Raw genomic sequence first — 17,795 nt, 5'->3', positions numbered from 1 at the left:
ATGTATTCTGAAAATGGTGAGAATTTCAGTGTTTTTTTTTTTTATTGTTTATTTATTTTGAGGGAGAGAGTGCAAGTGGAAGAGGGGTAGAAAGAGAATCCCAAGCAGGCTCCCACTGATGTGTGTGGGGCTTGATCCCACGAGCTGTGAGATGATGACCTGAACCAAAATCAAGAGTCAGATGCTTAACCCACTGAGCCACCCAGGAGCCCTGAGAATTTCAGTGTTTTTAATAGTGAGGTTTGGAAGACCAGGTTGGGGCCAGGTTGAGAACATTCTTGAATACCAAGTTAATGAGTGTGGTCTTTATACTGTAGAAAATAGAGAATTAGTGTAAGTATGGTTATCAGGAAGGTGATGTCATTAGATTTTTATTTAAGAAGAACATTTTAGAGGCTGTGGAGAAGATGGATTAGCAAAAGAGGAAGATGAGAGGCTGGCAATGGACTGACAGGACTCAGCTAGAGTTGATAGTCCGAAAAATTAGGTGACTTGTAATGCTGTCAACTAAAGGAGATGCCAGGAGAAGGTTGGTTGGTGGACAAGATGGGTTCAATTTACATGTGAAGTTGTTTTGCTTGTGCTGTATTCAGATTCAGTAAGAAAGGACACTAAATTGTGAGTATTTATGTCCACGACACAATGTTTAAACATATTTTGTAGGTTCCAGTAAGAGAACTAGCAATGGGGGGCAGGAACGTGCTATATAATATCTTCATTCCCTCAGTCAAGTTGCATTTCATTCTTGCCCTCTCTCATCAATTGCTTTTTTTTCTTCTCTTTGGTGTCTTCAAGTCTTCTGTCTCTCTAGACTGCTTTATCCATCCTTGATATTAGTATTTTGTCCTCCTTTTTACCTGCTGCCTCATCACAAATAATGTAAGATGAGCAGCTTTAAAAACATCTGATAAACTGCCTCATGTGTGGACTTCAAACTTACTCTACTCTGGATATGTGGTATCCATGTACTGTGTCTTTTCTTTAACTTACAAAGCTAGTATTATGCAATATTTGTGCAAGTACTTACGTATCTGGTCATAGTGATACAGATGGACATCAGATTATAAAGGAACAGAAGTCAGTACACATTTATGTTTTGTATTTGGAGGAATTTTATATATAGTGTAATTCTTCATCTTTTCACTGAGCAAATAGAAACCAATTTTCCTTCAATTTCTAGCCATCGAATTCTCTCTGCATCTGGAGTCTAGCATTGTTCACAGCACATAGCAGCTAATTACTTATGGGATGAACGAATGTGCTTGTAGAGGGAGTTGTGGCTGTGCTCCATCAGCTGAACTTGTAGGTTCTATGGGTCATCATCCCCTCCTCACTTTTTAGGGGTTTCAAAATCCTGTATTTTCAACCAGTCTCTCTGTAATAGATCTTTCTCATAAGCATTTAAACATGTTCAAGTTTTTTGTGTCTTTAAAAATAAAACAAAACACTCCCTCCCCTTAATTCTCCTCTTTGGTCCTCTCAAGCTTCTATTGCCATATTTTTGTCTCTCTTAAACCAGACTTCTTGAAAAACTTATCTGTACTTGTTATTAAACACATTCGCACTTCTTGCCCACTTTCTTAGTTTCTTTCTTAACTTATTTGCAGTATTTGATGTTGACCACTTCCTTTCTTTCTTGAAACACATTCTTTCATTGATGTAGCACATTTTCCTGGATACTAATTTCCTTTGCAGGTTCCTCCTCTTTTGCCTGTTCCCTAAATGTTTGTAGTCCTCACTGGCTACTTTCTTTTCTCATCCTCTTTATAGTCGTGGAGTGATCTAACCTACTTCTTTGGAAAGACTCCCATCACTGTATATATACCGATAATTTCTGTATCTCCAGCACTTGCCTCTATTTTGAGCTCCAAAGGTATAGGTCCTGCTTCTGTACTCGTTCAGACTCCATGGTCTTGAACCTTGAACTCATTAACTGTCCTTCTTTAATTCTACTTGGTCTTTCTCCAGTATTTCCTATTTTGGTGAATGGCACCGCTCTCTACCCTGTTGCCCATGCCATGCTTCCCTTTCTTCCTACTTCCCCCCCCCCCCCAATACTTTGTTGTGGTTATCCTGATAAAATAAACCAGTTTTACACTGTTTGAGGTGTTTTTCTTGGTTGTTGGTTATACATTCTAGTTTTCATTAGTTTAAATTCAGCAGTTACAAGACACATTTGATTTTTTTTAAAGCTATTTTTGCCCCAATTATTAGTGACTAATTTGGATTTAAAATAATAATTTTCCATTAAGATTTTTGGTTTACTACATAAATCAGAATAAAAATCTGTGAGAATTCGCTTTACCGAAGATGGTTATATTCAGTGTTTGTTTTAAATCCTGTATTGTTTCTTTAAAAAAGTTTTCTGAGATGAAAAACCTCTTCGTTTTCATGTAGAAAATGATATTGTATCATTATCGATATAAAGATGTTTGGCTTTGCTGAGAAAATGACACAACTTCCTGCCATGTCCATTCTTCCTTACCATTGCCTCCTCATTTTGTTTCCCAATCTGGTTTGTAATAAAACTCCTTGAAAATAGAAACTGTCTCTCATATTTCTGTCTCCTTCCATAGTGACATCATGCCATTATATTTTAGTCATGATGACTTAATTTAAAGGTTAGATTTGTGAGTAACAGTTTCAAGTGAATGATCCCTTCTTTTGCATTCACATAGTACCTATTGATAGGAACGATTGATATAGGCTGTGAAGGGTTTTAGAATTTGCTCCAATCTGAATTGACTGTTGGATTTATTGATTAGCTGAACGAGTATATAATTGAAGTTTCAGATTGCTTGTGATTTAGCCTTAGCTTGCTTAAAAAAAAATGTCTTTATCTTTCTTTCTTTCTTTCTTTCTTTCTTTCTTTCTTTCTTTCTTTCTTTCTTTCTTTCTTTCTTTCTTTCTTTCTTTCTTAAGTTAGTTAGCATATGTAGTGCAGTAATCATTTCAGGAGTAGATTCCAGTGATTCATCCCCTGTGTATAACACCTAGTACTACAAGTGTCCTCCTTTTAATGCCCCTTACCCATTTAACCCATCCCCCCACCCACAGCCCCTCCAGCAACCCTGTTTGTTCCCTGTATTTAAGAGTCTCTTATGTTTTGTCCCCCACCTTGTTTTTACATTATCTTTGCTTCCCTTCCCTTATGTTCATCTGTTTTGTATCTTAAATTCCACATATGAAAATTACTTTTCTTAATAAATCTTTTAAAAAGCAAGCTCTCATGCTGGCTTTATTCTCTTTTTGGCTGAATTCTTTGATATTTAGAGTAAGATAGAAATGAGAACCAATGATTATGTTTAGGACCAATGGTTATGTTCCATAGACATGATTTTTGACTTTTACATAGTATTCACTTTACCTTAGAGAGGCTCACATCTCATGCTTTTTGGGCCAGTGGGCTGCTTCTCATCTGTATTTGCTTTTTTCTTTAGATATTAGGATCAAGGAAGAAGAACCTGATCCTGAAGAGTGGCAGCTCAGTGGTGATTCTACATTGAATACCAATGATCTAACACACTTAAGAGTGCAGGTGGTAGATGAAGAAGGGGACCAACAACATCAAGAAGGAAAAAGACTTCGAAGGGTAGCTTGCACCTGTCCCAACTGTAAAGAAGGTGGTGGGAGGTATGCACACATGAAACATACTCTTTTTTTTTTAACACTGCTAATATCATCACCCTAATTTTTGAAATACTGCATGCGGTATCACTTAATTATGGGAAATTTCTCATTACATGATCATTTTGTGTGTATGTCTGTATGAGTGTGGCAGAAAAAGTTAGGGGACAGAATATGTAAGATAGAATTTTCAGATCGAAGTGCCTTTTTTAAAACTAAAGTTACTTAATTTGCCTTAAAAAGAAATGTAACAGATGCCATTTAACAGGCCCATATGAGAAATTAGCCTATTTGCAAACCAGCAATGAGATTTGCCTAAATACAGATAAAGAGTTGATTTTTAGCTTGAGAATAGCAGTTATATAAAAATAAGTTCAGAAATAGTTGATAAGCATAAACATTTTCTATTTTCAACAGAAATGAATAATAAGCCTTAATGATGGAATTTTTTAAGAAAGTGGAACTGTAGTATTTTAATTCTGTACTTTAAAAAAATAAATGTTAAGACAGAATAACATGACAGGAAAAACTCAAAACAGATCACTGATTATATTAAATGTGGATGGATTAAGCTTAATAATTAAGACCTTGAAACTCAGATTGTATTTTAAAAACAAAATCCAGCCTTATGTTAATTATAGGGAGCATCTCAGATAAATTGGCACAGGAATGTTGAAGGGGTGGAAAAAGATTTATTAGGCAAATGTTAAGAAGAAAACTTGGATAGCAGTGTTACTTTCAGACAACGAAGGATCAGGGTGAAAATCATCACATGGTTAAATAGGGGTAGGTTTCTTAATAATACGAAGTTTTCACCAAAGGAGATTTAATAGTTACAATACTTTCCCCCCATAACATTGAAATATATAGAGAGCAGAAACTGATATGACTCTTAATGACATACTAATCAAATCCCTAGTCATAGTGAAAAGCCTTAACACATCTCTCTCAGAAATATGCCATAAATAGACAAAATATACTATTAACACAGTTAATGAGCTTAAGCTAATAGAAATAAAGCCTATCTGCCTTCGAGTTGGTGTCATTAGTTGATTTGTACATTGGCCAGCCCATTCACAATGATGGTAACAATGACTAATAACTGCTAACATTGAGGGCTTACTGAGTTTTAGATGTGAGAAAGTCTTATAAATGAGGCACAGAGAGGTTGAATGATTCTTAAGAGCAACATGCAGCTGGGATTTGGACCCAGTTTCTTACTCCAGAGCATTAACCACTAAACTGTACTTACTACCTCTTGAGTGGATTTGCTTCTATATCGGATCCTTAGGTATTTTTATTTACTGGGTAATTATTTGTTTGAAATATTATTTATTCTTTGACATGTTTTGGCCAGTTTAAATAAGTTTGCTTAGACAATAACTTTTCTGAAATTTACTCTCCTTTTTAGAGGAACTTTAAAGATAAATTTGTTCGTGAAAGTCCAATCTAATTGAGGGTCAAGATCTGGCCTATATTTTACTTAACGCATTTTCTTGAAAATGAACTTCCTTTAGATTTGTATTTATTAAACTAATATGTGCTCATAAAAATTCAGAAATCTAGAAGAATATTAAAACAATACCAAACTTCTACCCCATGTCAGGATAACCATTATAACATTTTTGTATAGATCCTTTCAGACTTTACATATCTTTTAAAGTGGAATCATTCTCACTGTTTACATGTCTGCTCTTATTTTGAAAATTTTTGTGACCATATTTCCAAGTCTGTATAGAGTCTACATCAAGTTTTTAATGGCTGTTAATACTGTTGTATGGATGCGTAAGAATTTAACATCTTTTTTGAGAGTTTATTGCTGTCATTCTAATATCACACATACATTTTTGCACCTTTGTCTGATTACTTCATCACTGTAAGTTGGCAGAAGTGAAATTGTTGGATCGAAGGGAATTGTCTGCTTTTCTATCTGTTTCAAGTTAGACTCCTACCAGTGGTGTATGAAAGTATCTGCTTTCCCACACCCTTGCCAACAATGGATTTCATCATTTTTTTAATACCTTTTAAAGTCTGGTATGAAAAATAGTTCCTCATTATTATTTCATTTAGTATATTTTTTGTTACATTGTGAGATTGAACATTTTTTGGTGTGTTATTTTACCATTTTAAGATTTCTTTTGTGAATTGTCTTTTGTGAATCTGTTAATTCGTGTGTTTAACCGTCATATGTGCAGATATTTTTTCCTAGTTTTACATTGCCTTTCAACTTTGTCAGTGGTTTGTATAATGCATTGTTATACAAGTAAAAGAAGAGTTCCACCACTTAAAACTTTGCAAACTTTGTTTTATGCACAAAAGTTTTAGTGAATCAGTCTTTATGAAATACCTTAAAAAAAAAAGACTTATTTTTTCTAGAACTTTTGTGAGTTCGTTTTTTAAAATTATTCTAAGCAATCAAAATGGAAGTTCTTAAGAAAAAAAACTATGGTTTCTTAGAGCTCATTTGAACAAACTTCAACTGATACATACATGACAGGCAAAATTGTATCATTGATAGTTGTTGCATCTAATTAGTAGAAGCATAGCATATAGTAAATCCAGAGCATTCTAAAGGGTTCTGCAAAGGTGAGGTGGCCAGTACTTTAAAAATTTTAGAATATTGGCCTTTTTTCCCTCAGCTATATTCTTAAAAATACACATATATCAAGTGGAATATTCAGAGAACAAAATTTTGTTTACCTTCTTGAGCAAGGTGTAAAATATAGTTAAATATTTAAAAATTGTATTCATCTGGGCATTTAACCAATATTTATTAAGCAGAACCAGCCCTCAGAAACTTTTTACTCTAGTGGAAGAGGCAGGTAATTTTAATAAAGTAGAATAAATTCTAAAAGCATTATTGTTATGTGGGGTTTGTGTGGATTAAACATCAGTCCATATTTTAAAAATTAAGTTATTTTGCAAAATCTGTCAGCAATTTCAGTTGGTGTCTCATTTCTTCCATTCCAAGCAAAAGAAAGTACTTGATTTACTTCACTTTTCTTAATTCCCATACTGAGAATTTAGCATTATTTATTGTGTCACTCTGTCTTGGCATTGTTAAACTATTGAGAATAAGTTTAGGCAATTAGGAATAGAAACTCAAAGTTGTTTGTTTTTTCTAGGTGGTATAGGTGTTAGTGGTTTGATTACATAAATCAAGAAGAAAACTTACGACTAAATCTTTTATTATTACCTTTATATTTATTTGTTGAGAAAGTTCTTTTCCTTCACATCATGTGTCATAAATCCATATCTAACATATCTAGATCTTATCTTGAATAAAATTTCCTTTTTATTTTTTTTTTTTTAATTTTTTTTTCAACGTTTTTATTTATTTTTGGGACAGAGAGAGACAGAGCATGAACGGGGGAGGGGCAGAGAGAGAGGGAGACACAGAATCGGAAACAGGCTCCAGGCTCCGAGCCATCAGCCCAGAGCCTGACGCGGGGCTCGAACTCACGGACCGCGAGATCGTGACCTGGCTGAAGTCGGACGCTTAACCGACTGCGCCACCCAGGCGCCCCTAAAATTTCCTTTTTAAATAGAAATTTGGACCCGGGTGTTAGGCTTTTCCCTTAAATTAGATATATTTGTGTGCATCCTGTCCCCATCTCCCCCCCCCCCCCCCCAGATGCCTGTCCCATTTTCAAATAGTATTTCTCATTTTCTTATAATTCAATTGAAAATACCTCTCCCGGGCTCTTTGGTTCTTTGAGAACCCAGATTTGTTGCTGTAATTTGTTACAATCTTGTGCTTTGTTAGTGCTCTCAAGCTAAATTTTGCTTAGTTAGTAAAGTATTTAGCACTTTTGAGTTTATAAAAGCACATGGATTCACCTGAGTGGTACACTTAGCATAGAGGCAAGAAGTCATGAGTACAAGAGTGAACTGAATTGGGTTCTCTGTGAAATTGCTATGGTGAACACAATATGTGAAATTGGTTTGTACACCAATAACCACAAACATTACTCTTTTTTCTTAGGGCTGTGTAAGAATAAAATAAATTTTAAAAACTAAATTAAATGAAATATTGGCTTTGGTTAATACTTTGGCATTGCAGGTGAGCCAGAAAAACCTGTTTCACTCAACTCAGCTCTTGGAAGAGAGTTATAGAAATTGGGGGTGGACTGGAGCAGAAACTAGAATTGTGTTAGATTATGACGTCCTTGCCCTTAAGACAACAGCATGACTCCTCCTTGTCTTTACTTATGCTATTCCTCTGCCTGGAATGCCTTCCCTCCTTTCTATCTAAATCCTACCCACCTCTTCCACGAAGCCTTCTCTAACTACTGGAGCCCACATTGATGTCTCCCTGTTCAGAACACCTATGGCATCTAACAGCCAGCACTGCACCGTTTAGCACTGTTTGTCCTATGGCAATTTCACATGCTACTGAGTGTGAGTACATTAAAATATAAATGTGGGGAAATATGCATTTTTCCAGTAAAAATTGAAAAACGCTAGGTATAATATATAAAGGAGGATTTTCAGGCTTATGGACAGTTTACAGGCTATATACCTAGACTGTGAGATTGGGGGAGGAGGGGAAGTCGGGGCGGGGGGTCTTAAATGTACCTTTTTTTAATCTCAGAAACATTGCAGAGTTTATATGATTTTGACAGTGAGTCTAAAGTGTCATGTTTTTTATAAACTCATTTTTATTTAGTAACCAGCCCAATTTTTTTTTTTTTTTAAAGCTTGGGAAATAACACTTTCTATAGTGTTCAATACTATTTGAATATCAGTTCTGGAATCAAAAAAGTTTTCTTCTTGCTTAGGCTAAAATACCTGTGTTCATTCATCTAAGCACATATCTCCCAAACCCTGTTCTTGGTATCAAATACTGAAATGTAACAAATGTCAAATTTTATGCTGTGGAGAAACTGTATTTTATTATATCTCTGATGTGTAATTTGGGGTATCTTTGCATGGTTAATATGAAAGGAATTTTAACTATAAAGATAATTTTGATTTATATTTATTTTCTGTAGTGCTAAGGGAGCTATGACAGTAGCTTTGTCTAGATTTTTTTTTTTTTACGATTTTCTCCCAAGTCTCCGTGTATATTCAGGGTGTGGCTATACAAATAAAGGAATAAATATGCTTAAGTCATGTTAATTTAAAGTCTGCTTAAGGTGCCTATCGTTTTTATTGTACCTGTGATTGGTTATATAGTCATTTCTTGGTTTATTTAATTTTTAAATTAGCTGACATTGTGACTTTGAAGAGACTATTTAGTTTCTTATACCACTAGGACATGGATTGGGCCTATGCATTGAATTTGTGAATGGTTCTGACAGAATACTTAAGTAGCTTTATTTGTACAATCTGTCTTTATGAAATGTCCTTTTAAATTATATAATTCTTGAGCATGTTTACATTTGGACAGCAATCACATTAAATCTGAAGTAAAATTAATAATGTGATATTACATGTTTGAGATACACACACACACATGCACACACACACACACATTTTTTTAAATTTAAATTGATCTTAAATGGTCTTGGTTTCTGATTGACCTCATTGCGTTAATGTCTTCGATTTGAAATTCAGCTTGGGAATATAGAAGTAGTAATGTTTACTTGAATATTTCCATAGAAGTATATATTATTCTCTGTGTGTTTTTTAGAGGTACCAATCTTGGAAAAAAGAAGCAACACATTTGTCATATACCAGGATGTGGTAAAGTCTATGGGAAGACCTCACATCTGAGAGCTCATCTGCGTTGGCATTCTGGGGAGCGTCCTTTTGTTTGTAACTGGATGTTCTGTGGTAAAAGATTTACTCGAAGTGATGAATTACAGAGGCACAGAAGAACACATACAGGTTACTAATATTTACTTTTAACTGAAAAAAAAAATGACTTACAGGGCTACATAGTATCTTGAAGTTCCCCCCCCCCCCCCCCCCACATCTTACTGATCTGAATCTTTTAAAATATGACTAGTTACATTCAATTTTTATCTTCAGTAATACCAATTTAAGAACAGTAATTCCAAATAAGCCAATATGGTTTATCTTGTAAAATAACATTTTATTTTATGCAGACTTTGGTTAGCTTTTTTTTATATATAGTTAGCTTTTTTTGTTTTGCTGTAATGTTGTTTAATGTCTTAAGCCACATTTATGCAATTCTTGTTTATTATGTTAACCTTTTAAATTAGTTGTCTGCTTTTACTCTTGATCTGTCTTTATTTTTCTTCAACATGCTAAAGAATAATTCTTTTTTTTTCTGATAAATTGAAGTATTTTACCTTTTCTCGTTTTAGTATCTGTGAGGTAAGCAAAAAACATTTCAATGAGGAATAACCAGGGCATTATTGATGGAAGAACTCTTCTGTTTGATTGTTTTTCATGGTATTGTGGGGTTGTTACATGAAATGAGCCTAGGAGTGACTCCAACTAAATCCTAATTTAATGTATCTTAGAGTTTTCTCCTGCTACCATATAATAGTCAAGGTGTTCATCAGTCTATGCTCAACACTGAAGAATTGAAAAATATATATTTATAGTCACAATAAAGCTTAGAAGGAAGAAGCGTGGTGAAATGAAAGTGTTTGTCCTAGATCTGGATTCAAATCCAGGTTCTCTGTTAGAGTAAGCAAATAAGCTCTCACTCTACTTTCACACCTTCTACATTGTCTTTAAATATATAAAATAACCTGTGAAGTATGTAGTAGTATATATATTACATGTGCTACTTATTTTCTGTCTTATTTGTCAGGTTAGACAGATGAGCTTAACCTGTTTCAAGTTGCAGCAAACAAAATAAGAAAATAGGTCAAGTATACTTAGAGACAGAGATCAGTGTTGCATGGGATAGTAAGACATTGTTGGGCAGTGGGCTGGGACCTTAAAGTGGCCTGGTAACAGAATTTTCCTCTGTGGAATTTGATCAGGATATAAAAAGGAGTAACATAAAAGGGGACAAAAAAGTCTGTGATCAAATAAATGTGAGAAACACTGAGTTAAACAGGGTTTAGTCCAGCTACCTTCAAGGCAACACCTCTTAGGACCATTAATTGAACATTAAGAAGACTGTGCATCTCTTAAGTTGGGAGATGTAGTATGTGTAGCATTTCCCAGCCTCCTTTGATTGTTGTGCCATTTTCCATGGAGCATCTCTCAGGATTAATTCCAAAAGAAATTTTGGGAAATACCTTCCCAGAAGAATAGAATGATATGTGAATAGAAGAGGTGAGAGACCATTTGCCATGAGTGAAGGTGAGATTCTATATAGCACATATCTGTTAAGTAGGATTGAACTATGTTATGGAGGTCCTTTTAAGTTAGGCAGTAGAGGATCTATTTCATAATCTGCAAGTTATTCTTATATTTCTGTACCACTTAGTGTCATGGTGAAGTTTCACACTGATACGATTTGGTATTTAAGGAAGATTTGTCTGCCATTGACTGACTGGATAGGAGAGGGGGAATGACTTAGGGTGTCGCTGCAGCATAGTTCAGGCGTGAGGTCTGATGAGGACCTACTTAAGGTGGAGGTGTCGAAATAAGAGATAGGTAAGAATTTTGAAGAGAATCACAAAATACAAGATTTGTTTACTACTTGATTTCTCTCTGGATTCCTTTTAGATTTGCCTTTTGCCTTTTCCTCCAGTAATTCTCTTTTGTAGTTGTCTTCAACATAATAGAAGTTCAGTCAGTCTTTTGTATTTAAAAAAAGGATTTTATCCATACTGGGGAAATAAAGTTAGGCATCAGGGTCTTGAATTAACTATAACATCATGGTATATCAGGCTTGCTCTTGACTATTCCAGCTAAAATCACATCAGCTAGCCATCTCCATTATTCCTGGGATTATCAGTCTTATTGGAGCACAGGCTATGTTTTTGCTTTAATCTTAAGTACCCTATGTAGTTCCTTGAATTCACATTTAAAAGGTTTAGCATCATGGATATGACATGCTAATAATACTTTAAATATAGCTTAAAACAGTATGCTCTTTGCAGATGGTCATTTTTTAGCTGTACGGTGTCTTCTAACATGTTTCAAAACAAACTATTGGCATAGCTGAGGTATTCAAGTCGTATCCAGATATCAGTCTGTAACTTCGAAGATCACTTTTCATTCAGAAGTAAAGAGGACAGATTTATTTTGAGGGAAGAGTACTCTATGTGAGAAATCTTGCAAGGACCGCTCACGAAACGAATACACTTTTAATGGAACTGAACTCTGCTTCCTGTCTCTGTCAGTGTTGGCTTATTTTCTTTCTCAGCAGATGATCAGTCTATTCATGTTGAATTTAAAAAACTAAGTAACCTAATTTCTTTTTAACAGGTGAGAAGAAATTTGTTTGTCCAGAATGTTCAAAACGCTTTATGAGAAGTGACCACCTTGCCAAACATATTAAAACACATCAGAATAAAAAAGGTATTCACTCTAGCAGTACAGTGCTGGCATCTGTGGAAGCTGCACGAGACGATGCTTTGATTACTGCAGGAGGAACAACGCTTATCCTTGCAAATATTCAACAAGGTTCTGTTTCAGGGATAGGAACTGTTAATACTTCCACCACCAGCAATCAGGATATCCTTACCAACACTGAAATACCTTTACAGCTTGTCACAGTTTCTGGAAACGAGACAATGGAGTAAATATTACACAAATACTTATTCATTGTGGTTATTTTTATACAGTAGTGAGAAGAATATTGTTCCTAAGTTCTTAGATATCTTTTTATTGATGTGCAAAAATTTTTGGATTGACAGTAACTTGGTTATACATGACACTGAAATGCCTTACTTTGTATGATATTCCATAGTATATTAAAAATGGTAAAATTGCATGGGTTTTGTAGGTACTTTTGGAATCTAGAAGAAATGAAATTTTACCAAGTTATATAAAGAGAAAATTGAATTTAACAATGCGAATGGTAGTCTAACCAAATGCATCAATCCTGTGTGGTTTAGTGTAAAAATGAGAACATGTTGGTATTTATCTATTGTAAGATAAAAAAAAAAGTTGGTGGGTGAAAGAAATCATGTTATGATAAAAAAATTTTTGTAATTTTCTTGATGACTGGAATTTTTATTATGCATAACTGACAAATCAAGTTTCCAAGCAAATGTTACATAGTGTAGGCTTTACTTAGCTTATCAATTTGTCATTTTGAAGCTAATTATTTTAATTAGGTTAACTATGTACAATATTTTAAGCATTACTCTTGTAAGATTTTGAAAACTACATTTTAACATGGAACTCTAGGGATAGTCACCTTTTAAAATCCTGTTGAAAAGCCATGTTTAAGATTTAATTTGCCAAAATAATGTCTTGTTAATATTCTTTCAATAACGAAGTTGGGCAATATAACCAATGTTTAAAAAAAAAGTTTAAAATGTATAGGTTGAGGCATTTGGGTGGTAAGAAAATGTTAAAGTGAATTATCCCTTTTCTTGAATATTGGAGGACCAAAAAAAAATAAGGTGTATTGCGTCTTAGCAGTGATTTTTTTTTTTTTTTTTTTTTTAAATCCAATCTTGTTTCCAAAAACCATATGTCTGCCAGGGCCTTAAAAGCCATCATGTAAATTACCAGTAAAGTATAACATATGCAAACATAAAATCACTTCCATAGTGACGATACTCCAACCATATGGATATTAGTCATAGAAAACTAGAGGTTTATGATATTTTTTTAAGTCTTTTTTTTTTTTTTTTTTTTTTGTCTAGGTAGTCAGTCTGCACTTAAATATCAACCATTTTCCTTTTTTGCTTCTTCCCTTAAAATTTATATGTATCCAGTACATTTAATTGAGAAATGTATGTTTTTTATTATGCTGTATTTTCTTTATTTTTTAATTATTGTTTATATTTTCAATTATTAAAAAATGTACAAAATAAAGTTTCATTGCTGGTCTTGTAAGAGCTATACAATTTTCCTAAATGTATACCTATAACTGCAGCAGTTCACCTATTTCAAAATTTGGAATTCTGTTCATTTGTTATTCTTAAGACCACCTCAAACTTAAAGGCTACCTTATTGTACGTTTAAAGTGTATTATAACAGTGTGGTAGTTAATAAAACACTATTTTTTTTCTTTTGAGTTTGTTGTATTCCTATGCATTTAAAATATTTGCAGTGGTATGGGGTAAGAAAAATCTGTGTGGTTCATTTTTCTTCACCTTTTGTTCACAGATTCTTGATCTCAGACACTGAAATTATTGGGAGAAGGAATATTTACTTGAAAAGGGAGGAGTAGAGGCCCTAGCAGATGACTGATTTTCTCCTGAAAATGAGCTCATTAAATAAAACTTTTGAAAAAAAATCTTTTAATTCTAAGTCCACATTGATTCACATTAATTGTAATAATCCCATTTTGCAAACCTTGTTTTTATTTCCGCAGTTAAAGCAGTGCAGAATATTTTGATTTATTAAAAATGTGAGTTTACATGAAGATTCTTGAAAATGATAATGTAAGACATACTTTGGTAACCGTGGCACGAGTTAGTTGAAAAAGTTATGTTTTGAGTTTGTGTAGGTCTAAATCATGATAAGGGCAGAGTGAAAAGGAAGGGAAAAGTTAACATTATGACTGAATTTTGGATATTTTTAAATGAAAAATCCAGTTACTTTCCATGTGTTTCCAGTGGGGGTGAAGATTAAGATTTCCATTGTTTTCCAGGCCCAGTCTGACACTGTCAATAATATCTTTGAATGCATAGGACAACTCTAGATACACATAGAAACACAGGCAGAGTTTTCTTTCCTAAATGTGAGACTTAAGCTTGTGATGTGAAATAGGCATTATTACTTGAATTATAGAAATTAATGGAATGTACAATTATTTTGAAGTTACAAGGATCAGAATTTGAATCTTTAAACTCCAGTTAATTTTTAGAAGTTTTTTTATTACTGAAGATGTGTGAAGAGGATTATGTGAGAAGGTTGCTCACTTGAGCAAAATACCTATTAAGTCAGGGGATTCTAGAGTGTGATAGTAGAGATGTTTTTAAATAATACTGAAATTTTACAGTAAGGTTATAGAGTGCTTTTGATCCATGAGTTTCCAAGCATATTTTATCAGTTCTTGGAGCATGAATACAATGAAGAACGTTAAGTAGTCCTAAAAATTATTTACACTTTTAGATTTTAAAGAGTGCCCACTAGGAATATGTCCGTGAGCTGTGGCTCTTTACCTAGCAAAAAGAGTCAGTGTTCAGCCTCAGCCTAGGTCATTTCAAATATTTCTATTTTTGTATTTAAAAGTGCTGAATATATTGATCTATTTTTTTCTAGTTCTAGAATCTTAGTATTGTGTAAGAGTATATTTCTTAGTGCAAGTATACTCTTTAGTAGGTATTTCATCAATTGCTTTATTTTCGTCAAGGCCTAGAGGGTGCATATTCAGTATATTTACATGCAAATAATTCCTCTTTATCAGAACTATCAGAACGTAGTCACGTAGTCGGGTAGATGTCTGTACTCTGTATACCTCAACTTAAAATACCACAAGAAAATTTTATTTTCTGTATTTTGAGACTTAATGACTTTGAGAAGTAATGCAATTAACCCAAAAGCACATAAAGCTTTAAAGGAATATGTTGCAAAAGTCAGGTGCCCTGTAAGTAACATTGGGCAAAATAGTGAAAATGCTTAAGATACTTCAAAATAGTGGAAGTACTTAAATAGTAAAAATATGTGTACTCATAAGTTGAAGGCATGTCAAACATACTTCATAGAAAATCGTTTTTAGCCAGTATTGCATCAGAAAATGCTGGGAGCATTTTAAAACGTCCACAGGTCTTGCTGCATTTTTTACCTAAATCTACATTTCTGGGGATGGAGACTATATATGTATTTTGTAATAGCTCCGTAAGTGGTTCTGATAAACACTCCTGGGTTAGAATCACTTAAATAGAGCAAGCATCTTTGATCTCAAAATTTTTGTTTTATTAAAAATCTTGTATTCAATATTGCTTGAAATTTGTGGTTATTATTACTAATAGCATTTGGCTTTAACCCTATTAGTAACCGTTTGGTTTTTAGTTTTAATTAAGTTGGTAAGAATGTTTTTAATGTAAAAGAACTATTTGGTTCACCAAATACTATGTTTAAAACTTTTTGCCATAAATGAGTAGCAAGTCTTTGTCTGATACTGAGCACAAAATGAATTGGTTGATATTTTAGTGAAATCACCTTCTCTAAAGTGTTGAAGACCCAAAGATACTGATTTTGGTCTTTTGGACAGATTTGTATATATTGTGATAAATATATACCAGCAGCGGATGCAACGTGCTCCAGAAATGTAGAGGAGGGAGAATTCTGCATGGAGAGATCTGGGGAAAGGCAGAGGAAATGGCGTCAGGAAAGGCACAGTGTGATTTGTTACACATGACGAGGATTTGTGACGAATGGAGTGGAAGAGTTGGAGGAGGTGGTCAGATTGCAGAGGCGTTCAGAATTTAATTTTTACCAGTGGTTCCTAATCTTTTTGGAATCCTGGGTCTTAGAGAAAAATGCAAGAGCTCTCATTTAAATCCAAGATGTTTGAACACTGCATGGGGATCTGTTTGAGCTAAAGCCTGAACCCTTGGAAAACGGTCAGACTTAAGGAACTGGGAGAAAGAGGAGTCATCAGGGAGGTTGTCAGAAACCATAGACGGTGTCATGATGGTGATGAACATAAAATGTAGTAGAGAGGTTAAGTTGGATGAAAAGCAGGAAAAGACCGTTGGTTTTGGCAATAAGGAGTTGCCTGCTGATCTTTTTAAGCAGTTGGTGAGAGTATTGGGTAAAAGACTGGTTGAAAGCACAGGAGAAGAGGCTATGGAGACAGCAAGCATAGCTATTCTGTTAAATTTGATGGTAAAGAGAATAAAGGAGGCAGATGCTGAGTAAGGAATGAGAAAATTGTTGAAGTTTCTCATAAAATGGGTACATTTTTATATTAATAAATATTAACTATAAAAATTTAAGTGACCTCTAAGCTGGAGTTGAAATTTTTTTTTTTAAGTTTATTTTGAGAGAGAGCACAAGCAGAGGAGGGGCAGAGAGAGAAAATCCCAAGCAGGTTCTGCACATCGAGCCCGATGCAGGGCTCAAACCCACAAACCATGAGATCGTGACCTGAGCTGAAACTAAGAGTCAAGACGCTTAACCAACTGAGCCACCCAGGTGCCCCTGGATTTGAAATTTTTAAAGAACTGCATATGCTATTAAGTAACATGATTCTTAATCATTTCATCATTATATATTTAAATGCAGTTTTTTGGTATTAAAAGGGTGCCGAATGAGAGGTCTCGGTTTCCTTCAGTCTTTCCCCACTCCCCAGGTTTTAATTCCTTTGTTTCTTTTATAAATCCGTATTAAGCTACCTACTTGATACGTGAGAACAGATAGGTTTCTTACCTTCTTAAAACCTAATTTTCATCATCCACAAGAAGGGGATAACAATGGTATCCCTCATACGATTGTTGTGAGGATTAAAATGTAAGCATTTATCATAGTGCCTCTGGCTTAGAGCAGCAACTCATAATTTTTTCTCCTTCCACATCTGAAGACATTTTTCTGTGGTGAAGGGGACAGTACTTGGGGGTTTCCATTGTTTGTAGTTCATGCATTGATTTTTCTTCTTCAGAAAGAGGGAGTTTTTTTTTTTTTTAATGGAAAAAAAATATGAAAAGAGAACTGTAGAATCTAAATTGCTGGTGGACAATGTCAGTGAAGTGACTGCCCCGTCAGAAAGTATGGAAATAAAGAATGAAGCACAGACAGTGTCATCTTAAGGAAATTACAACCTGATGTAGGATTCTATCCTATTTTAGCATTTCTAGGAACCAACCAGAGAATCTTTAGATTCATTTTGATTGAATTTAGCATTCAGTGGCTCCAACCTTAAGTTGGAAAAGGCCATCAAAGAAATTCAGCCTATTTTCTCCAAGAAAAGTCTAAGCATCCAATTAATAGACAACAGAAATGAAATGTTGTAGCAGATAATTTCTAGGATTGCTGCCCAACTTTTGACCTATTTTCTGAGGATTACTTCTGCCACCTTCAGGGAGGAGTTGTTTAGATGATTGGACAAGGAATGGACATGTCAAATTGGAGCCAAGTAGGTGATTTGCAAATTTAGAACAGGGAAACCGATGTCTTGGGAGGTTGCATTTGGGACATGGATGTGAAGCAGAAAGAATAAAAGACAA

At 34.3% G+C, this 17,795-nt stretch overlaps 1 protein-coding gene across 1 annotated transcript in view; it reads left to right on the top strand.

Moving 5' to 3' along the window:
- SP3 (Sp3 transcription factor) overlaps positions 1-13,696 on the top strand; it is a 60,423-nt gene extending 46,727 nt beyond the window's left edge. The window contains exons 5-7 of the mRNA XM_030323734.1: positions 3,441-3,633; positions 9,263-9,459; positions 11,932-13,696. Coding sequence (XP_030179594.1) covers positions 3,441-3,633; positions 9,263-9,459; positions 11,932-12,248 — 707 coding nt within the window. The 3' untranslated portion in view covers positions 12,249-13,696. The remainder of the gene's footprint in view (positions 1-3,440; positions 3,634-9,262; positions 9,460-11,931) is intronic.
- The last annotated feature ends 4,099 nt before the right edge of the window (positions 13,697-17,795 follow it).

The sequence above is a fragment of the Lynx canadensis genome, chromosome C1 (assembly GCF_007474595.2).
Source record: "Lynx canadensis isolate LIC74 chromosome C1, mLynCan4.pri.v2, whole genome shotgun sequence".
Taxonomy (NCBI): Eukaryota; Metazoa; Chordata; class Mammalia; order Carnivora; family Felidae; genus Lynx; species Lynx canadensis.
This window is presented reverse-complemented; position numbering and strand designations above follow the sequence as displayed.